General features: G+C 43.8%; 1 protein-coding gene across 3 annotated transcripts in view; it reads right to left on the bottom strand.

Annotated features, from left to right (window-relative positions):
• Nucleotides 1-27,286, bottom strand: part of WDFY4 (WDFY family member 4) — a 271,420-nt gene that overhangs the window by 198,854 nt on the left and 45,280 nt on the right. For all 3 annotated transcript variants that reach the window (XM_046027423.1, XM_046027426.1, XM_046027425.1), the window contains exons 12-13: nucleotides 23,837-24,417; nucleotides 7,617-7,710 (exon numbers count right to left, since the gene is read on the bottom strand). In XM_046027423.1, the coding sequence (XP_045883379.1) occupies nucleotides 7,617-7,710; nucleotides 23,837-24,417 (675 nt within the window). The remainder of the gene's footprint in view (nucleotides 1-7,616; nucleotides 7,711-23,836; nucleotides 24,418-27,286) is intronic.

Here is a 27,286-nt window from a genome sequence, read left to right as displayed (position 1 = left end):
CAGGCCCCCAGGTGTTGAAGTGTGCAGAGCACTGGCCAGCTGTGGGTTTTCAAGGCAAAGTCAATTGAAACTGGTGACTCTATGGGGTAGGGAGGGGGTACATATCCTATCCTGTCTTAGGCCAATGTCTCAAAACTTACAGGAAAAACTAAGTGTTCATGGCTTTGGCCCACATTAAGATCATCTGAGTTTAGTAACTGGTACCCAGTATTTGCCATGTGCAAGACCTAAATGGGTCTGACCATTTCCGCCATCTTGAGAGGCTAGGTGGGAGTCTCATATATATGTAACTTGCCAGTGGTCACATTTCCGAGCCCCCTGGAACCACCTCTCTAGCTGTCCATCTAGTCTGGACAAGTATGTCCTTACATTGAGCCCAAACCATCTGCTGTTTAACTAACTGGTCTTTGTGTGCACTGTTCTACCACCAGCTGACTAACAAGTACATGCTCAGCTCTTATGTCCCCAGTGTCTTCTCTCTCTAAGCTTCCAACCCTCAGATCTGTTCACTAGTCCGTCCATGACTAAGGAGGTTTTTCAGATCCCTCGCCATCCTGACTTCTCACCTCTGGATAGACACAGATGTAGTGTTAAGGGGTCATGGGACTACCACTTCCCTTTAGCTGGGCACTATATTCTATAAATATAGAGGGAAGTAGAACTCACCATTGCAGTGTCCTCAGCCAACTTGGGACAATTACTGGCCATGCACTAAACCCTCTGGGACTCTTCCACATGCTCTCTTCTGTCCTTCCCTGCCCAGTGTATATGTGCTTTAAGACATGAGCATAGCCCTGATCATCTCTGCTGAATTTCGACCCAAAGGGATTCTGATACATTCCTCAGGCTGGTAGAGACCCTTCACATCCCCATTTTGTCAGCCAGTGGGTAACTCCTCCTCCCAGATCTATGTCATCTGCCATTTGAGTTCTCCCAGGTCATGGATCAAAGGCAAAACAGGCAGAAGAGAAGACTCAGGCTTTTGATTCACAAGCAGACTTTAATATATAGCTCAACATCAATTCTCTGTTAATAATTTAATAATAGTAAAACTCTAGCTGGAAATATATCTAAAATGTATTATCTTCCATTCCTATTTCCAAATTTCTATATGCCATGACCCAAAGTCCTAGGAATACAGACTGCCAAGCTAGAAGAAAAGGGTGCTGGGGGGTGGTATATAATGGAGCCAGTGTATGATGAACAGATACTGTGTGCCAGGTACTGTGCTAAGCACATTACAGCAATATTTTCCACTATTTTTCCCAACAGGAAAATATAATAAGGGAACACTAAGACTTGGAGATACATCAGTTTCCTAAGGTCACACAGCTAATGAGTATCAGAACTGACATTCAACCCAGTCTTACTCCAAAGCCCATGATTTTACCACAGTGTGATGCACTCATTATAAGGAAGGGAACCCTGATCACACAAGAGTTTTAAATTGATGGTGTCTAGAAGTGTTTTATTTGGTGGGCATAGTCTGGCTTCCCTTCTGTTTCACTGCTGCCTATTTAAGTAAAAGTGCCTTTAGGCAGAACAAGCGCCCTTCCCAATAGCCACAGACCTCACCATTCCCTATTATTTCCACCGATACATTTCTTTCACCTTCCTGGCTCCAAGACATTGAGTTTGCAACCCCTGTGATCTAGGCCAAATCTGAGTAACTGAAACCAAGGTGTGGGAACCGGAAGTATCCTACATCAGTCACAGAACTAATGATGGGAAAAGGGGCTAAAAGCAGGTCCCCTGATAATTGGGCCAGAAGTCTTCCCATACAGCTTTAACTTCTACGCCATCGTTCTGACATCCATTGTGGTTTTCCTTTGATCCTTTTGGTCATCATGTGAGATTATGTGTATTTGCTCTATTTACAAGTCTACCCTAAAAAGTAAACTGAATCGTGACCAGGCTTGACATTTTCCCAGGAACAAAAGAAATTTGGGGGATGGGGTTTTAGTATGAAAGAAGACAGGATATCTAACATTCAACATATTTGGAATTTCTAAGGTGTCATACTTTAACAAAATGAGACTCCTACTTTACCCATTTCCTTGTTGGAGAAAATAACTCTTTTCAAATAGCAAGCCCTTACACAATGCTACCCAGAGCTATTAATGCTGTCAATATTTCAGTTATTTGAAACCCATACAATTAGTTCAATGTGTTTGAAATGCACGCTAATTCCAGAAAATGGCACCCTTTTCTAAATTAAGACATGAATGAGTTGATAGATGAACCCAGCCCTGAGCCCGATCTTTTCTCTGTCCCGTCAGACTGCACAGGACATTTCCATGGCAGTAGAATCTGGAACACACACAACAGTGACTCATTGCTGGCTGACTGTAGATCAGAGTCTCTGTAATACTCAGGTCTGATCGTGTTGTTGCTTTCCAAAGCCCTCCCATGGCTACCGCGTCCATACAGGAAAAGCCACTTAGCACAGAGGCAGGAGGTCCAGGAGCCTGGCACCACGGATATCCACCACCCAGCAACTTCTACAAGTTTCAAGTCCTCATCAGCAAAGTGAGGATCCTGATATCCACCCTGCAGGGTTATTATAAAGATTAAGGGATAAAGCATTTGTAGAGTTTCTGGCAACTAGTAGCAGTAATTCCATCATTTAGCGAGTGTTTCCCATGGTGCAGTGTATGTTCTGCTCACCATGCTAAGGACTCGTTGCATTTAATCCTCACAATAATGCCACAGGATGATATTATTACCCCCATATGACAGCAAAGAAAGTGAAGGATCATGGAGGCTGAATCATTTCCTGTGTCTGTGTGACTGTGAAGTGGCAGAGCTGAGATCTGATGACATTCTGCTGTCTTTGGAGCCTGAACTCTGCCCTCATATAGCAGGTGTTCAGTAAAGACTGTAGTGCTCGTGGTGATGATGTTGATGGTGATAATGATGGTGGTGATGATAATGGTGATGATGGTGATGATGATGATGGGTGGTACCCCAATAAAATTCAATTCTCTTAACATGGTATTCAGCATCCTTCATGGTGTGACTTTGACTGCATATCGCAGCCCCACGCACTGCCCCTCTACCCACAAGGTCTATCCTAGCCCAGCTGAACTACTCAGAGTCCCCAGATGGACATCTTCACATGTACCTCTCTCTGTGGATGAGCTTCTTCTCTCCCCTCCCTCCTCCAGCTGATCTGCCATGGGCATGTCTTTTCCTTAAAGCCTGGTTCCAGTTTCCCCAACTCTCTGTGGCTTTCCTTCCCTTCTGTCCCAAGGCCCAGTGGGCAAACCTCTGTTCTAGGCAACAGAGTGTGGTCTTACTGTCTTCTACACTCCTCTCCCTAGTCATCCTCAACTCAGACTGTGAGCTCCTGTGACATTCATGTCTGAATCTCCAGTGGCATCTGGAAGGTGAGGAGTAAAATTATTCACAGCTACATATGGATCACACTAGCTGTTCTAAAGCACTGTGTGCTCCACCTCTGTTAACCTGGTTCTGGCTTCCCACCCTCCAAGTTACAGTGCTCGTGCACACAAGCAAATACCCCTCTGTCAGGAACTGAATAAAGGCCACAGTCCTGATGAAAACACAGTGATGCTGGGGAGCAGAGCCCTCACACAGCAAGACCCTTGTGGCTGCTGAGCATGCTAGAAAGGGAAAATGTCTTCTTTCCAATCAGTTGTTTCGTTCTGAGGCCAACTCAGCTCCCAGAGAACTGAGCTGGATGCCATTTCTGCCTCATTCACAGCCATTCCCACAGTCCAGCTTTAATATTGATGATGACACAGCTGGGTTATCTTTCCAAGAGCAGCTCATGGTGCTAGCATTTTGGAGAGGGGGAAGACACCTTTTGGTTGTAAGCAAAACAAATTTCATGTGGCCATAATTAGAAATAAATCAGACCACCCATATATGCAGTTATTTAAGTTGTCACTCTTGAAATGATGTCTGTACCTTGGAAAGCCATCAATTTCTTATCCTTCGGATAGGAAGGTGGCTAAGAGTGCAATGCTGGGAGCCTGCAGGCCAACGGACAGGGAGATGAGGGGAACTCATATTCCATCTTCTTCGAAACACTGCCATCTACTGAAACTTCCTGCCCTGAAGATGCAATCCTGCAATCCTTTTCATTCCAGCATTTCCCTGTGTGGTCTCCTTTCTCATTTGATTTACTATTCTATTGATTGTTATGAGGTTTCCCACCCTCCCCTTTCAGAAATTAATTACTGTAATTATTCAGCTTTTAATAACTGCTGATTTGGCATCTGCAGAAAATATTTGAGAAAACGCACGACTACATTTCATTTGCATTTTGAGAGACAGTGAGGGAGAATTAGACTTTTCCTAAATTACTTATTGTGACCTGAATAGAGAAAAAGAATCCTACCAGATGGAATTCTCACTTGCATACATTAATGCATCTGATGGCCATCACAGAGGAGTCAAGTTCTACTCCACACACTAACATGACAAGGCACAGAGTTTATCTGAAACTCAGGTTCAGCCACAGTTCCCATGCATGAGCTGCAGAGAGACAGGCCACTCGCTGCTCTGCGTCACTTCATCGGTCATCACCGCCATGGAGTTGGGCACGACACACCCATCAGCAACCATTTGGCTGCTAAGGCCACCCAAACCATTGGCTTGGTGGTTCTCATTCCAAGTACACTGTATGGCTGGAAATACAGCTAAGGAAGCCAGACATCCTTACTGTAAAGCTATTGCACCTACAAAATTGGGCAACGCCAAGAGATTATGACCTTACATTCTGCAAAAGCTGCAAAGGTGAGAGAGCCATCCATCAAACACACATTGATCTGGGGCCGGGGAGTGAGATCCAGACTGCCCGTCACCAGTTCCATGACTGCAGGAAGTCACCCACCTTCCTTGAGCCTCAAGTCCCTACCATGTGGGAAGATTCTAGTGTGCTGGGATGAGCTGTTATGAATACTGATGAAACAACAGGCCTGGCACAGAGGTAGCCCTAAGTGTGATTAGTGTCCACAATGGTCCAGGCAGATCCTGTCTTGAACATCAAGGTAAAGAAAGTAATGTCCCTTATTTGAGACAACTAAACAACTAGAAGACATGTAAAGAACTAGAAGATGCTTTATTTCAGGGTCAAATATTTTTATCTACCAGTTGATGCTTAAGGCAAGTAGGTGCTGGTCTTAAAAGATGACCCCCAACAATCCTCTCTGTCCTTTGCACACATGTAACCCCTTACATCAGTAGAGGAGACATATGGCCCTTCCCACTGAGTCTAAGCTGAACCTGTGACTCACTTTGACCAACAAATGCTGTGGAAGCAAGGTCAGCTCATTCAAGGCCTAAGTCTTTGGAGGACCTGGCAGTTTCTGCTTTTGTGCCTTTGGGAACCCTGAGCTACTATGTGGCCTGATGGAGAATTCACTTGGAGGGGCACGGATAGAGACCGGCTGGAGAGGGATACATGGGGAAGAACCCAGAATGCTATTATAACAGCTTCAGTCAAGGCCCCAGGCATCTGGCCCAGCCCAGGATCCCCCTGTCATTGGAGCCAGCCCTGTGAGGTGCCATCTGTGTGAGTAAGGAAGACATCTTAAATGGTCCAGCCCACCCATCACCTTGGGGTGCAAAGACGGGCTGTTCCTGCTGAGGCTGTTGGAATTCCTACCCCACAGTCACCGTGAGAAAGAATGACATGGTTTGTTAACTGGGCAGCACTTTGTCACACAGCAACAGGTAACTGAAGAAGCGATCAAGCCCATTTTATTCCAGCCTACTTATTTTCTGCAAGTGTAGAAAAATATAAGTGCATTCCATTTTACTATGAGATGTGTCTCTCTTCATTGGTTTGATCATCACTTCATGGTCACTTTTCAGCAAAGGAGCAGGAACCGGAAAAAAGATTCCAGTTACAAAGGGACATGGAGACATGGAACCAAGTCAGCCATTTTTGGCAAGTCTGTATGAAACACTACAGAATTTCCTTGGTGAAAACAGTTCCCTTCCCTACACATTAAGGCTTTTGTGCCCCCGCTCCACTTTTCTCACTGATTTCGGCGGGCTTGCAACATTTTACTAGGTCATTGTCATTTTCAGGCTGTGATTAATGACTCCACTAGTCATTAGTCTTCCTAGAACATATCACATCATTTTTAGGTCCTGGACAAAGCACAGCTGAACCCGCAACCCCTGTCCCTCATTCCTCCTACAGAAGCCACAGCTGCGCAGGGGAAAGACCAGGAGACCTGTCACCAGGTAGGACCACATTTAATACCAGGTCCGCCAACTGCGAATCCTTCCAAGTCATTTAAATTATCTAAGCCTCTGTTTCCCCACTGGTGAAAATGGAGACAAATAATACTCCCAAGGAAACTGCAATAAGGACAAACCATGAGAAGGTCCAGCACCACGCCTGGTTGCTCAGTCCAGTTCGTACCCTCTCCTCTGCACTCGTTAGAGCATGGATTCTCCAGGTTTTCCTCAACAAGAATTGCCTTGTTCTGTTACTCAATCCTTTCATCCTGCTGTGGAGACCCTCATTCTGTGAGGAAAGGAACTTGGGTGGTTTTGTTTTGGGGTTTTTTTTCTCTCCCTCTTCCCACCCCCTGGACCTCATCTCGGGGTCCCATGGGTCTGTCTCTCCTCTCTCTTCACGCTTGCCCAGACACCACCCTAGCTGAGCCACCTTAGATGTGGTCCTGCAGACATGGCTTTCAAACTGTTGTCCCCATTCCCAGGCCATTCCCCATGCAATAAACAGAGAGAGTCTTTGGTACAAAAACCTGATAGAGTCATCCTCTCCTCCTTTGCAAGGCTTCTTTCTACCCTAGGGATAAAACTCCATCATAAGCAGGGCTCCAGCCATCCTGCGCCTGCCCCATCTGGCACATTTCCCATTCTCCCCCTCTGCTCCCACCCCAGCCGCCTGCAGCAGGCTCCTTCCTGCCTGGTTAATTGCTACTCATCTTTCAGGGCCCTGCTTGAATGTCACCATCTAGGAGATGGCTTCTCTGACCTCCACCCCTTCCTCTAAATTAGATTTAATCAGGTCTTCCCCCACCTCCATTCCCATTATTCTTTCTCATCATCTTATTTTTCCCTATTATTATCACTTGTCACAATCTGTAATTGTATATTCATTTGTGGGCTTATTTAGTCTGTCTGCACTGGCACCATCTCTTGGTCCCCATGAGAGAAACAGGTCCAGGGACAGTGTCCATCTTGTTAGCCCGGCATGCTCTATACAGAGCACTGAGCCATGATCACAGCCAGCACCCACAGGATGGATGACTACCGGGGGCAGTGGGGAGGACTTCCAGTCCCACCAATGCCCAGTGCTGTCCTCAGTACCCACGGCTGGCCTCATGAAGGTGGAATCATTTCAGCTAGTTTGTGTTTGGCTGTGGATTTTAGTAGGGTCACTTCACCAACAGAAATGACCTGTTTTGAATGGCCTTGGAGGGAAGGGCAGCAGAACTCAATCAAGGGCCATGGACACACTGACTCTCCCCTGCAGGAGGAGCTTCATGAGGGGGGCTCTGCTAATGCAGGATACTGAGGGCAAAGGCAAAGAAGAAGAAGTCGGGCCAGAAGGAGCTAAGTGAGTCATCATGTAAGAAAGACAAATACGTGTGTTCATCCACAAGTACCTGGGGGTGGTCTGCGTGGTACAGCCGAGGCAGCAGTCTCACCATGATGCACAGGACCCCAGGGTGCATGATCACAGCATCCCCTTCATCCACCCTGCAGAGAGAGGGCAAGCAGGATATCAGCTTTGAGTTTTCTAGTCTCTTCTGTTTTTCACAAACCTTTCTGAATCTTTCTCTGACAGGCCACAAGACACATCCTCATTCTACCACTTATGATCTACATAACTTTGAACTAATTAATCTGAGCCTAATTTTCCCCAGCTGTATGTGGAACCCATAATACCATACTTCTCTCAGAGAGGCATAGAATAATGGTTTTGGACCCCAGGACACAGTGGCTGGCTCATAGTTGATATTCAATGCAAGTAAGTTGCCTGGTCCTCTCCCCTTCCCTCCAGGCATAAAGGAGATAGACAGGCTCTCCTTTTATGTTAAACACGTACACATAAGCATTTCTGAATCCCTTCAAGGTGTGTAGGCATACTCAACTCTGCCCTACCCCCTGAATGCAACTCAAAACTCACATAGAACAAATAAGCAGTTCTCTGATGACTCTTAAAAGTAAATGGTAGCAGAGAAGGAAACCAAACCCACAGCACCATTCAACTGCATTGAATTTCCTTGGGTGTTCCCCTCCAGAATTCCTGGGTATGGGCTCAGAGGGCATCTGGAAACAGAAATGTGCAGCATGTACAGACAAGGACAGAGCGTCAAGAAAACATCTCTGTTTCTGGGCTGAGGAACAGAAAATTAGGCTCCTACAGGTCACAGAGCATGGAGGAGAAGCCCTGAGATTTTCTTTGTTAAGTTCCTTTGTTCTTTCTCAGTCAGACTCCAGACAACCTCACAGCAGTAGTAGCAGCCAGGCAGGTGTCTGAGTGTCTAGAAGACAAATCCTTCTCTCTAACCAGAAGAACTATGGTTCTAAGAGTGTAGCAAAATCTCCATCGCTCTTGTCTCTCTATTTCCTTTCCCTGCTTGGCACCAGAAACAGATGCAGTGGTAGGAGGGACATGACAAAGCAGGGAAACTAAAGCCTCAGCTTCCTAGACAGAGGAGAAGGAAGAGACCCCTGATAGCCATGAAGTGTTGGGGAGACATGAAGAGGAGGAGGCTTAAGAAAGTCAGACTTTGTATCAACCTCTGGCCTCAATTCTGAGTTGTATGTGTGGATGTGACCCTAAACCACATTCCTAAGACTTTGAGAACTGAACTCAAGGGTAAAGACCACCCATGACTGGCTACTGCACGGGGCAAATATAGGGTAGAGCAAACCTCACTGCCAAGTCTGTGAAGCCAAACTAATACCAGAAACATGGTCCACGGAAGGTGGGTAAGATCTTTCAGGCTAAACCTAACCTGGTTGCTTGCCTGGTGAAACAAAACAATCAGCATTCTCCAGATGTCAACAAAAGCCAGAGTCCATAACATTCAAAATGTCCAGGACACAATTTGATATTACTTAGTGTAGAACAAATCAGGGAAATAGCAACCTCACACAGAAAAAGATAATCAACAGATGACAAGCCTGAGATGACCCAGATGTTGAAACTATCAGACAAAAATTTTATTTTTTTTAATCAGGCAAAAACTTTAAATCTGATGTTTATCTACCATACTCTAAGGAATAAGGGTGAATATTATTGAAATGGATGAAAAACAAGTCTCAGTAAAGAAATGGGAGCAATAAAAAAGAACTAAATGGAAATTTAAGAACTGAAAATACAATAACAAATTTAAAAATCTCACTAAGTGCAAACAATAAGAAAATGAGATGAGAGAGAGTCCATGAATTTAAGGACAGATCAATAGAAATTGCCCAGTCTGAACAACAAAAAGGAAAAAGATTTTTTAAAATGTAAGAAATCCTCTAGGAGAACATAGGCAGTAACATCTTCGACATCAGCCACAGCAACCTCCTTCACGACATGTCCCCAAAGGCAAAGGAAACAAATGCTAAGATTCTCAACAAGATCCTAGCTAATAGGATCCAACAGTATGTTATAAAGATTTATCCACCATGACCAGGTGGGATTTGTCCCTGTGATGCAAAGGTGGTTCAACGTTCGCAAATTAATGTGATAGAACAAATCAATAAGAGAAGAGAGAAGAACCACATGGTCTTCCTAATTGATGCAGAAAAAGCATTTGACAAGATACAGCAACCGTTCCTGATTAAAACAATTCAAAGTATAGGGATAGAGGGAACATTCCTCAACTTCATAAAATCTATCTATGAAAAAACCACAGTGAATGTCATCCTCAATGGGGAAAAGCTGACAGCCTTCCCTTTGAGATCAGGAACACGACAAGGATGCCCACTCTCACCACTCTTGTTCAACATAGTATTAGAAATCCTAGCAAGAGCAATCACACAACAAAGAGAAATAAAAGATATTCAAATTGGCAATGAAGAAGTCAAACTCTCTCTCTTCATAGATGACATGATACTTTATATGGAAAATCCAAAAGACTCCACCCCCAAACTACTAGAACTCATATAGCAATTCAGTAATGTAGCAGGAATTAATATCAATGTACAGAAATCAGTGTCTTTCTTATACACTAACAATGAAACTATAGAAAGGAAAATGAGAGAATCTATTCCATTTACTATAGCACCAAGAACGATAAGATACCTGGGTATAAACCTAACCAAAGGGGTAAAGGATCTGTACTTGAGGAACTACAGAACACTCATAAAAGAAAATGAAGAAGACCCCCAAAAATGGAAGACCATTCCAAGCTCGTGGATCAGAAGAATAATCATTGTTAAAATGTGTATACTATCTAGAGCAATCTATACTTCCAATGGCATCCCAATCAAAATTCCACCAGCATTTTTCAAAGAGCTGGAAAAAACAATTTTAAAATTTGTATAGAACCAGAAAAGACCCTAAATTGCTAGGAAATGTTGAAAAAGAAAAAAACTGGGGGCATCACATTGCCTGATTTCAAACTTTACTACAAAGCTGTGATCACCAAGACAGCATGGTACTGGCACAAAAACAGACACATAGACCAGCAGAACAGAGTAGAGAGCCCAGATATGGACGCTCAACTCTATGGTCAAATAATCTTCAACAAAGCAAGAAAAAACATGCAGTGGAAAAAAGACAGTCTCTTCAACAAATGGTGCTGGGAAAATTGGACAGCTATGTGTAGAAGAATGAAACTCGACCATTCTCTTATACCATACACAAAGATAAACTCAAAATGAATAAAAGACCTCAACATGAGGCAGGAATCTATCAGAATCCTAGAGGAGAACATAGGCAGTAACCTCTTCGATATCAGCCACAGCAACTTCTTTCAAGATATGTCTCCAAAGGCCAAGGAAACAAAAGCAAAAATGAACTTTTGGGACTTCATCAAGATCAAAAGCTTCTGCACAGCAAAGGAAACAGTCAACAAAACAAAAAGGCAACCCACGGAATGGGAGAAGATATTTGCAAATGACAGTACAGACAAAAGGTTGATATCCAGGATCTATAAAGAACTTCTCAAACTCAACACACACAAAACAGATAATCATATCGAAAAATGGGCAGAAGATATGAACAGACACTTCTCCAATGAAGACATCCAAATGGCTATCGGACACATGAAAAAATGTTCATCATCACTAGCCATCAGGGAGATTCAAATTAAAACCACATTGAGATACCACCTGACACCAGTTAGAATGGCCAAAATTAGCAAGACAGGAAACAACGTGTGTTGGAGAGGATGTGGAGAAAGGGGAACCCTCTTACACTGTTGGTGGGAATGCAAGTTGGTGCAGCCACTTTGGAGAACAGTGTGGAGACTCCTGAAGAAATTAAGAATAGAGCTTCCCTATGACCCTGCAATTGCACTGCTGGGTATTTACCCCAAAGATACAGATGTAGTGAAAAGAAGGGCCATCTGTACCCCAATGTTTATTGCAGCAATGGCTACGGTCGCCAAACTGTGGAAAGAACCAAGATGCCCTTCAACGGATGAATGGATAAGGAAGATGTGGTACATATACACAATGGAGTATTATGCCTCCATCAGAAAGGATGAATACACAACTTTTGTAGCAACATGGACGGGACTGGAAGAAATTATGCTGAGCGAAATAAGTCAAGCAGAGAGAGTCAAGTATCATATGGTCTCACTTATTTGTGGAGCATAACAAATAACATGGAGGACATGGGGAGATGGAGAGGAGAGGGAGTTGAGGGAAACTGGAAGGGGAGATGAACCATGAGAGACTCTGGACTCTGAAAAACAACCAGAGGGTTTTGAAGGGGCGGGGGGGGGGGGGTGGGAGGTTGAGGAACCAGGTGGTGTGTAATAGGGAGGTCACGTACTGCATGGAGCACTGGGTGTGATGCCAAAACAATGAACACTGTTATGCTGTAAATAAACAAATAAACGAATAAAAAATAATTTAAAAAAAAAAAGATATATCCCCAAAGGCAAAGGAAACAAAAGCGAAAATGAAATTTTGGGACTTCATCAAGATCAAAAGCTTCTGCACAGCAAAGGAAACAGTCAACAAAACAAGGAGGAAACCCACAGAATGGGAGAAGATATTCGCAAATGGCACTACAGACAAAGGGCTGGTATCCAAGATCGATAAAGAAGTCCTCAAACTCAACACACACAATAGAGATAATCATGTCAAAAATGGGCAGAAGACATGAACAGACACTTCTCCAAAGAAGACATACAAATGGCTAACAGACACATGAAAAAATGTTCATCATCATTAGCCATCTGGGAAATTCAAATCAAAACCACACTGAGATACCACCTTACACCAGTTAGAATGGCCAAAATTAACAAGACAGTAAACAACATGTGTTGGAAAGGATGTGGAGAAAGGGGAAGGGAACCCTCTTACACTGTTGGTGGGAATCCAAGTTGGTGCAGCCACTTTGGAAAACAGTGTGGAGATTCCTTAAGAAATTAAAAATAGAGGGGCACCTGGGTGGCTCAGTGGGTTAAGCCTCTGCCTTCGGCTCAGGTCATGATCTCAGGGTCCTGGGATCGAGCCCCGCATCGGGCTCTCTGCTCAGTGGGGAGCCTGCTTTCCCGCCCCTCTCTCTCTCTGCCTGTCTCTCTGCCTACTTGTGATCGCGCGCGCGCTCTCTCTCTCTCTCTGTCAAATAAATTAAAAAATATTAAAAAAAGAAATTAAAAATAGAGCTTCCCTATGATCCTGCAATTGCACTATTGGGTATTTACACCAAAGATACAGATGTAGTGAAAAGAAGGGCCATCTGTACCCCAATGTTCATAGCAGCAAAGGCCCTTCAATGGACAAATGGATAAAGAAGATATGGTCCATGTATACAATAGAGCATTATGCCTCCATCAGAAAGGATAAATACCCAACTTTCGTATCAACATGGATGGGACTGGAAGAGATTATGCTGAGTGAAATAAGTCAAGAAGAGAAAGTCAATTATCATATGATTTCACTTACTTGTGGAGTATAAGGAATAACACGGAGGACATGGGGAGACAGAAAGGAGAAGTGAGTTGGGGGAAATCAGAAGGGGAGATGAACCATGAGAGACTGTGGACTCTGAAAAACAAACTGAGTGTTTTGGAGGGGAGGGGGTAGGGGGTTGGGTAAGCCTGGTGATGGGAATTATGGAGGGCACGTATCGCATGGAGCACTGGGTGTGGTGCATAAACAATGAATTCTGGAACACTGAAAAAAAATTTTAAAAACAAAATGAAAAAAAAAAAAAAAAAGATGCCCAGCACCTGGGGCCAAGTTCTTTCAGTTTAATGTGCTTAAAAATACAAGAGAAGCTTTAAAAAAAATTAAAAAAAATAAAGAATAGAAACCTAAACTCCAACCCCAGTGACTGTGATTCAGGAAATCTGGTTTATGGGATTGTATTTTAGCACTTTCACAACTGATTCTGATGCAGGCAGGTGGGCTATAGGCCATACTGGGAGAAGCATTGCTCTGAGGTGTGGATCCCAAGAGCAGGTATGAGGGTAGGGGTTCTGAATGCCAAGGAGGCTGTACAGTGGTAACCCACATGACCTAGTGATCCTGAACGGCTCAATCTATCTTGCAAAAGACCTGTGCATGTTACTGAAAGTTACAATCCAAAAGTTATAATCCAAGATTATATACATGATTATATATATCTCTCAAGGCCAGAGTTGAGGACAGGGGAAGAGAGGTGCTTGGTCAAGTTTCAAGAGTGATGTCATTTCATTCAAAGAATCCAGAAGCCTGTGGGGATATTGGAGCCAGTGGGACCACATCACATCACACAGAGCCTGAGTTTGGCTATCCACATCTTCCGTGTGACCACGGAAGCGGCACATGATAAGGCATGGTGCTCGGATCCATCCATGTATTTTTCCTGCTTAGCTGTGGAAGTCAGACTATCCCTCACCCAGACGATATCCAAATTCTCTGGGCAGGCTCAAGCTACTCTATCTCTTCTTACTAAGGTCAGTGGATTCCTGAGTGATTCACTGGAAAATTAAAAGGAACACAATCTCATTTTGGCAGTCTGCACGGACTACCCAAGACAACCACCACCTTCTCCCAAACCAGATCTTCCACCAAGGCTTCCCTATCAGGGCGTGCGCCAGCCCCTCCTCCCTCACACTCATCCCATTGGCTACCAAGGCTGGACATTATGTCCTAAATAGGTTTCGAATGTTCTCCCATGAGCAACCTTTTGTCTGGATGCCAGTCATTGCCGTCACTCCAGGGGAGAGACCCCCAGCTCCTGCCTTCCTCCCCTTCCTCATTCTCATTTCTATCCATCTCTCTCCCTCCACACTCACTCTCTCTCTCTCTCTCTCTCACACACACACACACACACACACGCACTCATACACAAAACCACAATCACAAATTCACACTCACACTCCTACCCTCACACACATTCTCACACATACACATACATCAGAGTGGCCTCTGCAAACCTGTCTGCCTGCTCCTCTACGAAATACCATCCCCCACCCTGCCAGCCCGCAGGTCGTTCATGCCTGGACCCCCTTCCAGGCTCACCTCTCAGGACTGCCCTCAAGCGTGTGGCTCTAAGTCCAAAATCCCTGCCAAGGCCTTGGGCTTTCCTCACTCAATATGGCTGCTGTGGAGCCTGTATTTCAGGCTTGGGAATGCCTTCTCCAAACCCTCCCATTCCAGGCACCTGTCTCTCTCATCCTTCCTTAGCTCAGGGATCCGTCTCACCAAGGAAGACCCCACAGAACCCCTCTCCCAGGCTGTATCAGGTGCGCTGCTCCATTCCCCCTTATTTTCTGGGGCTGCCCTGGGTGGCATCCACCAGTGGTATAATGATCCACTCACACTTCTGATTCTCCCACACCCAGCTGTAGGGCTAGGGCAGGGTGTCATTTGTCACCAGTGCCTGGCCCCAAGCACTTGGCACCAGTGCTGGCATTCCCTGAGTGCTTACTGAAATTATGGACTCGTGTTCTCCAGACTAGATGTGTACCAGGGGGTGAGTCAGAGAGGCACAGGCAGGAGCAGCCTTCTGAAGGAAGAGCCGCGCCACCACTGTCCGGGAGACATGCTAAGGACACGCTAGGGTGGCCATCCTGCGGCAGTGGAGGGACTAGGTCCGCACTAGGCTGCATGGCAGCTGCACAGTCAGACATCTCAAAAGCCACAGTAACAGGGGCGCCTGGGGGGCTCAGTTGGTTAAGCGGCTGCCTTCGGCTCAGGTCAGGTCATGATATCCCAGAGTCCTGGGATCGAGCCCCAAGACCGGCTTCGAGACCAGCTTCCTGCTCAGCAGGAGCCTGCTTCTCCCTCTGCCCGGCCCCTCAATACGCGTGCGCATGCGCTCTCTCACACTCTCTCGCTCTGTCACTCTCTCTCAAATAAAGAAATAAAATCTTTAAAAAAAAAAAAAAGAGTCACAAGAAACCATCGTTCTTGCTATGGCGCCAAATCCTGTATATCCTGTTTTTTTCCCCCCCAAAACATACATACCTATGATAAAGTTTAATTTATAAATTAGGCACAGTAAGAGATTAATAGCAACTAATAATAAATAGAAAAATTCTAATAATACGCGGTAATAAAAGTTATGTGAATGTGCTCTCTCTGTCTCTCCAAATATCTTCTTGTGCCCTACACACCCCTCCTGTGGAGACGGAAGTGATAAAATACCTAGAGACGGAGTCACGTGGATGACACAGGCATGGGACGCCGCAGCATCAGGCTACTCTTGGCCTGCCTACCATTCGTCAGAAGGAGGATCACCTGCTTCCAGACCATGGCTGGCTGCCAGAAGTGAAACTGCCGAAAATGAAACGTCAGCTGCGGGTCAAGGCTGACTAGTGCATGGCGGTTTAAGAGAAAGCTCCCTGCAAAGCCACAGCTCCACAGGAGGGACGATAGGCTTTGGGCAGATGCTTCCTGCTCAGCTGGGTTCTCACACCTGAGATGCACAGCCAACACCCAATGTACTCACATGTGCACACGCACAAGTCCCCCATAATGTCTGCATGGGCACACGCCACACATTCAATTCCTGGTCGTCCAGAGGAGCATGGAAAAGCAAGCCCAGTTTGAATGGCAGGTGTGACAGAGCAAGACCCCTTTGGGAGGGGACAGCTCAAGGGAGTTACCAGGGAAAAAGCCAGGCCACCCTCCAAAGCCACCTAAGATCCAGATCCAACACTGTCCCAGGCATTGAATCTTGGAGAATGGGGTGCTGATGTCAAGGAGGGCTGAGTGAGGGCTAGCATCAGAGAGACACCCTCCAAAATGCCTCCATCCCAGGGCCCCAGGCCTCAGAGAGAGCTGCAAAAAGTCAAGCCCTCATGCAGTCTGGTCTGCAGAGCTTCTGACTCCAGCAAACCCCTAGACTATCCTAGAAGCATGGGTATGTAGAAATATTTGGGCCACAACTACTGTGAAAAAGGCAAAAGTTCACATACTTCAACTTTACAGTTTGCCAAGCATTCTCACTGGGTCTTTTGAATTGAGAGCATATATTATATACATCAGAAAGTAAAATCTTACTGGGTTTTCGATGTCATGATATTTACTGAGTGATTATTAATTCCAGATGAATAGCAGCAGAGGAGGACAAAGGACTGGTTAGGGCTCTGGTCAGCCGAGCATTCCCTGCCACCTTGTCTTTGCCTGGCGCGCACTGCCTTCTTGGGCAACATGTCCCCTTACAGATGTGCATTATAGCCACAACTTGGATTCAAACTCTAAGTCATTGATATTGTCCCTTTTGTTGATATAATGAACAGAAGTCCACCCATGAGGCTCAGCAGAGGCCAGGAGAGGTCGAAGCCTAGGCAGGAACCAAGTCCTCTGACAGCCAACAGTCTTAAATATTGCATATATATTTGGGCAATTCCATAATATATAACTTCCATTTTGTGAGCAATGTTACTTAAATCATCGTTGTTACATGAATTAAACCAGCTAATGCTTGTGGAAAGCTGAGCACAGCATCTGGCACACAAGTACCTGGGAGACAGCAGCTGTGGTCACGATGACCAGCACCGTTATCATCTCCAACCCCCACCTCATGGCAGCCTTCAAAGTGGATACTTTTATTACCACTGCCTTCAAATCAGGAAATTGAAGCTCACAGAGATAAAGCAATAAGGCCCAAGGAACATGGCCATGAAGGCATAGAGCATTTGGTCTGAGTCCAAGGCCCACGGCCTCTGCCCCTCCTCCCTGGAGAGCAAGGCCCACTTTGCACAGACAGGGCTGAGCCAAGGCACTTGCCCAAGAAGATGCCAAGTGTTCATGGTGGGCAGGGATGAGCAACCTGTCCCATTCTCAGCCCACCATCCTGCCTTTATCCCCCAGATACTCTCATGAGAGGCTAGGGTTTCACTTATTCTCTAACCATTAGGAAAGGTCGAGGGTGATGTATTTCTTTTAATGAGGAAAAAATTGCTCTATTGATGAAATCTGACTCTTATACATTTAAAAATTACTCATCATGAAACCAAGGTGATATCTGACACAGGATTAATCGGTAAAGAATGTGGGTTGATGCCATTCATAGGTTCGAGACCAAGTTTAAACTGTAAGCTATTGTGTCAGAACATTTGGAAAATCATTGTCATTATTGTGGGAGTTTTCAGAAGAAGCAGGAAGAACACATACCCACAGAAACACACAGACATACAGACACACAGACACACAGACACACACACAGGTTTTAGAAATAGACCTGGGATTATAATCTGATCCTATTGCTTAATTACTAAATGTGTGACTTTGGCCATTTATCTTTTCTTAGCTTTGGTTTCTTTATTAGTAAAGTTCTAGGATTGGAAGGGAATTAAATGAATAGAAGTGTTTAGAGCTTAGCCCCCAGAGACATTTGAAAAATGACTATGGCTTCTCATCACTCAAAACCACTTACTAATGCCTTCCGGTGCCGACAACTATTTCCCTGCCTTCTAACAGCTGGTAGAATAAGGTTCAATGCTGAGATACCAAATTGACCTCCATGCTCTCCAGGTGGCCAGGATAGAGGCCTCCTAAGGACACACTTCCCCAGAACAGAGAGATCAGGGAGCCTCAGAAAGGGAGTTCTCCCCAAGACAAAGCAAGAAGACAAGGGCCTGGAATCTGGTCAAGGACATCTCACAAGGTGCCGCTGTGGTACCAGTGCAGTGAGAGATGTCATGACCTTGAGAAACAAGAACAAAGCAGGAGGCATCATGCTCCCTGATTTCAAGAGACATTACAAAGATAGAGTAATCAAAATAATTTGGCATTGGCATAAGATACATAGATTAATGGAACAGAATAGAGAGATGAGATCAACCCACATACATATTGTCAATTAATTTACAACAAAGGAGCCAAGACGATACAGTGAGGAAAGGACAGTCTTTTCAATGAACGCTGTTGAGAAAAAACTAGACAGCCACATGCAAAAGATGAAACTGGACCATCACCTTACACATACACAAAAATTAACCCAAAATGGATTATTAAAGACTTGCTGTGAACATAAAACCTGAAACCATAAAGCTGCTAAAAGAAAACATAGATGGAAAAAAAAAAAAAAAGAAAACATAGATGGTAAGCTCCTTGACATTGGTCTTGGCAATGATTTTATGGATTTGACACAAAAAGCAAAAACAACAAAAGCAAAAATGAACCAGTAGAACTAAATTAAATTTAAAAACTTCTGTACAGCAAAAGAAACCATCAGTGAAACAAAAAGGGAACCTAGAGAATGAGAGAAAATCATTTTCAAATTGTATATATGATAAAGGGTCAATACCCAAAATATATAAAGAGTTCATACAACTCAATACTAAGAAAAAAAATCCAATCAAAAATGGGCAGAACAGGGTGCCTGGATGGCTCAGTTGCGTAAACAACTGCCTTCGGCTCAGGTCATGATCCCAGGGTCCTGGGATCAAGCCCTGCATTGGACTCCTTGCTCAACTAGAAGCCTGCTTCTCCCTCTCCCTCTGCCTTCTGCTCTCCCTGCTTGTGTTCTCTCTCTCTGTGTGTGTCAAATAAATCAATAAAATCTTTTTTAAAAAATGGGCAGAACATCCAAAGAGATGTTTCAAAGAAAATATATAGGTGATGAAAAAGTGCTTTACATCACTAATCATTAAAGACATACAAATCAATACCACAATGAGATACCACCTCAACACCTGTTAGGATGGTTATCATCAAAAAGACAAGAAATAACAAGTGTTGGTGAGGAACAGTCATGCACTACTGGTGGGAATGTAAATGGATGCAGCCATTATGGAAAAGAATATGAAGATATCTCAAAAAATTAAAAATAGAGCTACCATATGATCCAGCAATTCTACTTCTGGATATTTATCCAAAGAAAGTGAAAACACCAACTTAAAAAGATACATGTACCCCTATGTTTATTGTAGCATTATTTACCATAGCCAGGGTACAGAAACAACCTAAGTGACCATTAATGAACGAATGGATGAAGATGTGGTACAAATACACAGTGGAATATTATTCAGCCACTGAGGAAGGAAATCTTGTCATTTGTGACAACATGGATGGACCTTGAGGGCATTATGCTAAGTGAAATACTTCAGAGAAAGACAAATACCATATGATCTCACTTACATGTGAAATCTAACAACAAAAAAAGAGCTCACAGATACAGAGAATGCACAGAGGGTTGCCAGAAGCAAGGCACAGAGGGTTGGCAAAAAAGCGAAGGCAGTCAAAAGGTAAAAATTTCCAGTTTTAAAAATAAACAAGTCATGGAAACATGAGGTACAACATGGTGACTACAGTTAATATTACTATATTGTTTTTATTTGAAAGTTGCAAGGAGAATAAATCTTAAAAGCACTATCACAAGAAAAAAAATTACAACTAGTGTGGTGATGGGTGCTAATTACTAGACTTACTGTGGTGGTCATTTCCCAATATATACAAATACTGAGGGGTGCCTGGGTGTCTTAGTTGGTTGAGCGTCCAAGTCTTTGTTTCTGCTCAGGTCATGACCTCAAAGCTTGTGAGCTCAAGCCCCACATCAAGCTCTACACTCAGTGAGAAGTCTGCTTGAGATTCTCTCCCTGCCCCTCAGCCCACTCAACCATTCTCTCTCTCTCTCATATAGTCTTTAAAATATTTATACACACATATATTGAATCACTATGTTTCATACCTGAAAGTAATATGATGTTATATATCAATTATACCTCAACAAAAAATACATGAATACATGCCTTATTTGTTGGATTAGCTAAAATTAGATTTAGATTAGATTGATCATGGCCCAAAACTAATATTAGGCAACAGTAACATACACATTAGAAATGTAAGTGTACATTTAAGAGTTGAATCAAGTGTTTACATATTACACATATAACACATATATATTGGAAATAGGATGAAGATAAATAGCAATGGTAAACAGAGTAAAGGATTAAACATTATGAGGAGGACTGTTAAATTATTTTACGGTAATCACTAAAAGACTAAAGAGTATAAGATCCAAGTTAGTCAATGGGAAAAATCAAATTAAAAAATTAAAATTCCAATAATTCAAAAGAAGACAAGGAAAAAAATCAAAAGAAAAAGGGGGACCAGAGAAAATACAAAATAGCGAAGTAGAAATCTTTCCAAACATATTAGTAATTATAAAAATGTAAACAAAGCACATGCTTCCATAACCAAAAAATACCACACTGGGTTAAATGACAAAAATAGAGCAAAAACAAAACCAGCTCTTTAGTGTTGACAAAAGAAACACCTAAAACATTAGGACCCAGAAAGCTTAAAACAATAGATTTTTTTTTTTTTAAATTCCAGGTACATTCTAACCAAAAGGAAGCTGGCATAGCCTTTTTATGGTTACACAAAATTGTTTTTATGGCAAAATATATTATTGCGGATAAAGAGGGTCACCATAGGGGCGCCTGGGTGGCTCAGTGGGTTAAAGCCTCTGCCTTTAGCTCAGGTCATGATTCCAGGGTCCTGGGATCGAGCCCCGCGTGGGGCTCTCTGCTCCGCAGGGAGCCTGCTTCCTCCTCTTTCTCTGCCTGCCTCTCTGCCTAGTTGTGATTTCTCTCCGTCAAATAAATAAAATAAAAAAATTTAAAAAAAAAGAGGGTCACCATAGAAGGTGAAAATTTCTGATTCCATGAGATGATGTAAAAATTGTCAATATGTGTGATTCCAATATCCTCAGATGTAAGGCAAAAATGAACAGAAATTGACAAATCTATCACAACGATGAAAAATATCTAACACAGGTTAGTAACTGATGTATCAAGAAGATTAAATAATCTGAAAATTTGAAGAAGACAATAGACAAATTTGATGTAAAGGACAGAAATAGAGCACTGAGTGTTACAACTGGAAAATATGCATTCTTTTCAAGCACCCATAGAACACTTATGAAGATTAGTCACATGGGAGGCCACAAAGTCAAGTTTAACTAATTTCCGAGCATTGCCATCATACAGCCCACCTTCTCTCATGATGATAAAATTAGAACTCAACAACAATGAAAGATGACCAAAAATATTCTGTAACTTTGGAAATTCATAATTCAAATAAGACTCAAGAATCAAACTATAAGTCACAAAGTAAATTAAAATATTCAGGACTAAATAATATTGAAAGTGCAATATAATGAAAGCTACATGATATAGCTCAAGTAAAGTGGCAGAAATTTGCATTTAAGAAGTCTCCTAATCGGGACTCCTGGGTGGCTCAGTTGGTTGGACGACTGCCTTCGGCTCAGGTCATGATCCCAGAGTCCCAGGATCGAGTCCCGCATTGGGCTCCCAGCTCCACGGGGAGTCTGCTTCTCCCTCTGACCTTCTCCATGCTCATGCTCTCTCACTGCCTCTCTCTCTCAAATAAATAAATAAAATCTTTTAAAAAAAAAAGTAGTCTCCTAATCAATTAAATTACAGAGAATACCAGAATGAACCCAAAGAAAGTAGAGGACATAATAAGAACAACCAAATGAAAACAGAAATAGAAAGCATATGTAAGAGAGATAGGAAAAGCTGAAAGTTGGCCCCTGAGACACGCTGATAAATAAAAATCTGTCAAGAATGCTGGGGTGCTGGGGTGCAGGAGAGAGAAAAGCAGCAAATGATGTCGGGAGCAAAAAGTTAAAAGGATGTTGTGAACAGCCTTATGCCATCCAGTAAATTGGAACTCAGAATGGGAAAATGAACTTGAAAAATTATTGAGAATGATTCAAGAAGAAATAAAAGTTTATTCTCACAAAAATAAATCTTCTTACAAGGAAACATGGGGCTTATGAGGTTTTTACTGGCAAATTCTGTCACAAAGCTAAGGAATAGGAACAGTGATCTTTATTTACATAAACTCTTCCAGAGAATAGAAGAGACAACACTGCCCAACTCACTTTAGGCAGCTACTATAAACTCGATAGTGAAAATAGTCAAGAAAAGAGTGTGAAAGGACAATCTTTCTCATGAACAAAAGTCCTTTTCAAAAAAATCAACAAATCAAAGGCAGCAATAAATACTTCATGAGCAAATTGGTGTCTGTGACAATGCAAGGTTAGAAAACCAATTAATTTAGCAGATTAGCTGGAGAAACAAGAACAATGATATGATTATCTACATGGTTGGAGATTTGGCATTCATCCCCCTCACCAACAACCCCCAGCACTGCTGTATGGCCAATCCAACATCTTTGGATAAATGGGTACAACGTCTCTCAGAAGGGCGTCCCATGGCAGCAAACGTCAGACAGTGTGGCGAGGTAGAAGGCAAGACAGTTTATTGCAATATTAACTTGTGTTTTGTCATTGCTATCTAAGGAGAATAAAAAAGATAACCCACCCATTGGGGTGCCTGGGTGGCTCAGTGGGTTAAAGCCTCTGCCTTTGGTTCAGTTCATGATCCCAGGGTCATGGGAACAAGCCCCACATCAGGCTCTCTGCTCAGCAGGGAGCCTGCTTCCCCCTCTCTCTTTGCCTGCCTCTCTGCCTACTTGCGATCTCTGTCAAATAAATAAATAAATAAAATCTTTTTTAAAAAAACAAAATGATAACGCACTATTGCTGTTATGTTCTTTCATTTTCTTCCCCTGCAATTCCAAAGGAAGGAGCAGCGTTCTTTGTGCTCAGTCGCTTTGGTGGAAGTCTGTCTTGCAGGAATGAAAGTAAAGCATTGCCTACAAAAGTCTGGGCTCATGGAGGAGATGGGCCTGAGAGGTGAGCGGAGATGACTGCCTTAGTTACGAGAAGTGGAAGCAGCCAGAAAGAACAGGAGAAAAGGTTACTGTGGTTATACTGCAAGTCAAATGACCTCATCTCTGGCAGAGCAGAGGCACGGGTGGGGCAAAGGCTGCCCAGGACAGCAGGGTGGCTGGGCACAAGCACCAAGCCTCCCCGGAGTAGCAGCAAAGATGGCGATGGAGAAAGTGAGCGTATCAGCAGAGTTCTGCCCTTGGCTTCCAAGATCTGAGAAGCCCCCCAGTTCTTGTGTAACTCAAAAGCATCTTCTAACCACGTATTGACTCAGATTGGCTCTCTGCCAGCTCCCACAGTAGAGGAGACTGGAGTCAAAGTTAACTTGATTTAAAGGGAAAAAAGACACGTGACATTTGTGCACCCGCCACACACACCCCACCACTGCCCCAGTTTGTAGGTCTAGGCTTCTGACCTACTACACATGCACAGGATATTGGGGAGAAAACGGGAGAGAGAAAGGCACTCATGACCCGATTACAGAAGCAGGCAGCAAAACTCTACCTCTCCTCCAGGTCCGGCCACTGCTTGAAGTTGCCTTGGGCATCCCTGCCAGCTTCTTCCTTCTGGGCATTCACAACTGGGTCCTGCCTAGCCCTTGGGGACTCCTTCAGGTCTCTGCGCAGGTGAAGGGTGCCACTGGCCATGCTGTCCAGAAAGCTGAGGATCTGCAGGCAGCTCTGTATCTTGGGTGGGAATGGGCTCGTAGAGGTAAAGGCCACATTCAGCAAATCAGCAAATGGCCTGGCTTTTGTGTCTTCCCCGGAGTGCAGAGGGGCTCCCACTTCCTCCTGGGCTCCAAAACAGCCCAGCAAACAGAGGTCTTCAGCCAACTTCTCAAAAAGCCCATTCCTCTTGAAGAAATCACCATTGACAGGGTCCAGGTGCAATGCCGCGGACAAGGCACAGAGGGTGTGCAGGACCAGGTCCAGGGTCTGGCTGGGGGACACCATCGCCCATGTCTGCAGCGGGGGCTCCTGGAGCGACCCCTCCAGGTCAGAGAGCAGTGACAGGAGTCCATTGAAGCCACTGGACACTCTGAAAGCAGCACGACCTTTGGGGGTCTCCAGGATCCTGAGAAGAGACTGAAACACCAACAGGATAAAAATGAGGAGAGCCCAGGAGGCAGCTTGTTAAGGCCGAGCTCCCGCACACCACTGCCAAGGCATTGCACATGCTTTTCCCTGGTCAAATTGTGGGAGCAGCGGGCTACCTGAGAGTGATTCTGAAACTGTGTCCACCTGGTTCCTCTTTCTTTTAGTTAGGGTTTCCACTCCTTACAAATGAATGCTGTCAAGGCCTATGCTCAGGGATTGCACTGGTTTCCTGTCCTGGGTCTTAACTTCAATGCATCTCCCTCCAGAAAGTGTCCTTTGACTGCTGAATTGTACAGTCCCCAGGTCAAGGGCTCACACAGCCCCCTGTCCGTTGTTGAACCAGACTCTCTTCACACTGCCATGAATTGACTTGGAAATTGTCTCAGCCTCCACTAGACTGAAGCTCCATGAAATCAGGCAACTCAGTGCCACAGAATGTAGCACACGTTTCATAAATATTTGCTCGATGAGTGGGATGAGCCATCCCTTGTACTGCAAAGAACTCGCAGTGAAATCGCCATAAGGTAGCTTATCATTATTTGTCTCCCTTTCTGTGCAAACATGAGGGCCTCTATTAAATGAAGAAAGATGATAAAGTGAATCTGCTTGATATCTGGTGTGAAAATATGAAGGAATCAAGGTAGAGGAGAGAAATGTTTAATGGAAGGAAGCATAACTCTAGCTTATAGAATAGACCACATGTGGATTTTAAGCTATCATAACATTCATGGCAGAATCTGCCTTCTCCAGATCACTGATATATTCCTAGATAAACTTTTCTTTCCTTCTAAAATCAAACAGTTATTGAGAACTTACAATGTGCCATTCATTGAGGACAGTGTGTGATGTATATTAGGTATTCAACAAATTTTTGGAGGGAGTACGGGAGAGAGGGAAGGAAGGAAGGAGGGAAGAAGACAAGGAAGGAAGGAAGGGAGGGAAGGAGATAAGGAAGGAAGGAAAATATATAGCCTAACTACTTCTGAATTTGGCTCAAAACCCAGAGAAGTGTGATTTTATAGGCAGGTCCTCAAAAGAAGCATGTAAACTGTTAAAGAAGGTTCTCCAGAAGGGTGGTGCTTAGTGAGTGTGAAGTTCAACCTCATGTCTCCCCACTAGCCACTGGAGCAACACTAAGCCTTCAAGACAAGAAAGGCCTTTCTCTATGTTGCAGCAGCAGCCTGTCCCTACACACCACCATGGGACTTGGGGCCAGGACAAACCACACACAGATCTGCTACATCTGTGCCTGCCTTGTATGAGCAACTCACACCCAACAGAATATTATTTCTTCCACCAAATTGGAAACCCACTCTGACCTTGAAGTGTGTTTTTGGTGGTGGTCTCTTCCCACCAATTGACATTCCATGTAAAAGGAGGAGCACTGGTATATGGTAGAGCGTGGCCTTGTGTCTGGTCACCAATCACCAAGACATTGGGAAATTTTAAGTTCTAGGATGTTAAACCCTCTAAACTGACAGGAGTGCTTTCTGTGTCTCCTAGAACCAGTAGGAAGTTGTTTAAGGTAAATTAATTGAATGAAACTAAGCCATTTATCACAAGGACACATGACAAAACAAGTATGAAAAAGGGAGAATGATCAAAAAACAAACAAATCAAATTACACGCACTGGGTGACCACCAAACTCTCCTCTAATCCAAGAAGCCACCTTCCAATTATCTAATTTGACACCAGATATTGTTCAAAAGGACTCTATACTTCAAAGAGTGTTGAGAGCAGATACTTTTAAAACAGAGCAACCCAATGAAAGTCCTTCTTAAGACCCATATCTCGCAGAAGGTCTGTCTCCTGTAATTCCTAGATGGCTCCTTTCTCCTCCTGTTGGGAGGGGGGAGGAGAAAGAAATGGCTGTCCTTAATTGTTGCTTTGTTTGATTTATTAAATTCAAAATCATTATCTAAAATGGGGGTAATCTCATTAGAACTTAGACGGCTCTATTATTTCTTGGGATGGGGTTAATTTCATATTTGCAGAGTCATAAAGTAAAGAGTCCAAAATCCAATTACAAAGGCTTAATTTCATAGCAACTAAAGAGAAACATTTCTATCATAAAGGAAAATAAATACTGTGCTACTTCGGGAAACGATTTGTCAGGAACTGGGGGCCTAGGAGGAGGGTCTCCATTACTGTCATTCAACTTTGCGTGGCAATGCATCACCAGGGCTTGCAAGCCTGCGGAAGGGAGTAAATTTAATCAGCTGAAGTCAAAGTAATCAGGCTAGGGTTGACACATTTCAAGAAAGGTCAACGTTAAGCACATTTTCTCCTCCTTAACTCAGTTACCATGTCATCGTCTCAGAGTTAGTATCCCTCCAGCTTGAATCTATAAAATGGATGTCTGCTGCAAAGCGTTAACGACATTAGGACTAACCGGATTTATTTCACATTCTATTATGTGTTATTCCTCATAATTTTCCATGTGTCATGCTGGAAGACTCGTGAGGTAATGTGATTAAGCCCAGAGTTGAACAGCTAAATGTATATTAGCAGATCAATCTGAATTTGTGCATAACCCAATCACAGTCCCACTGGCAGTGGGGAGGAAATTCATTTGCTTACATTATTCTTTAACTCAATTATCATTTGCCAGGATTAGGTGGTGAAGTCACATGTGCTTGTGTGTTGGTATGAAAGCGCCACCTGGATTTTGGAAACTGCCCGAAGGCAGTTGTTTCTGGAGGAATTCTCTCCTCCAAAGCTGCTGGCCGACTGCCTCAGGGAAAGGAAGTGAGGGTCATACCTGGATAGAAATGCATGTCAGAGATGGCAAGCCTTGCAAGGGGAGGGCTGAGGGTTCTACCTTTGAGACCACCCCACTCCATCATTTCCCCCGCA

Source organism: Meles meles, chromosome 13 (genome assembly GCF_922984935.1).
Source record: "Meles meles chromosome 13, mMelMel3.1 paternal haplotype, whole genome shotgun sequence".
NCBI lineage: Eukaryota > Metazoa > Chordata > Mammalia > Carnivora > Mustelidae > Meles > Meles meles.
Note: the sequence above shows the minus strand (reverse complement) of the source record. Positions and strands in the feature narration are given on the sequence as shown.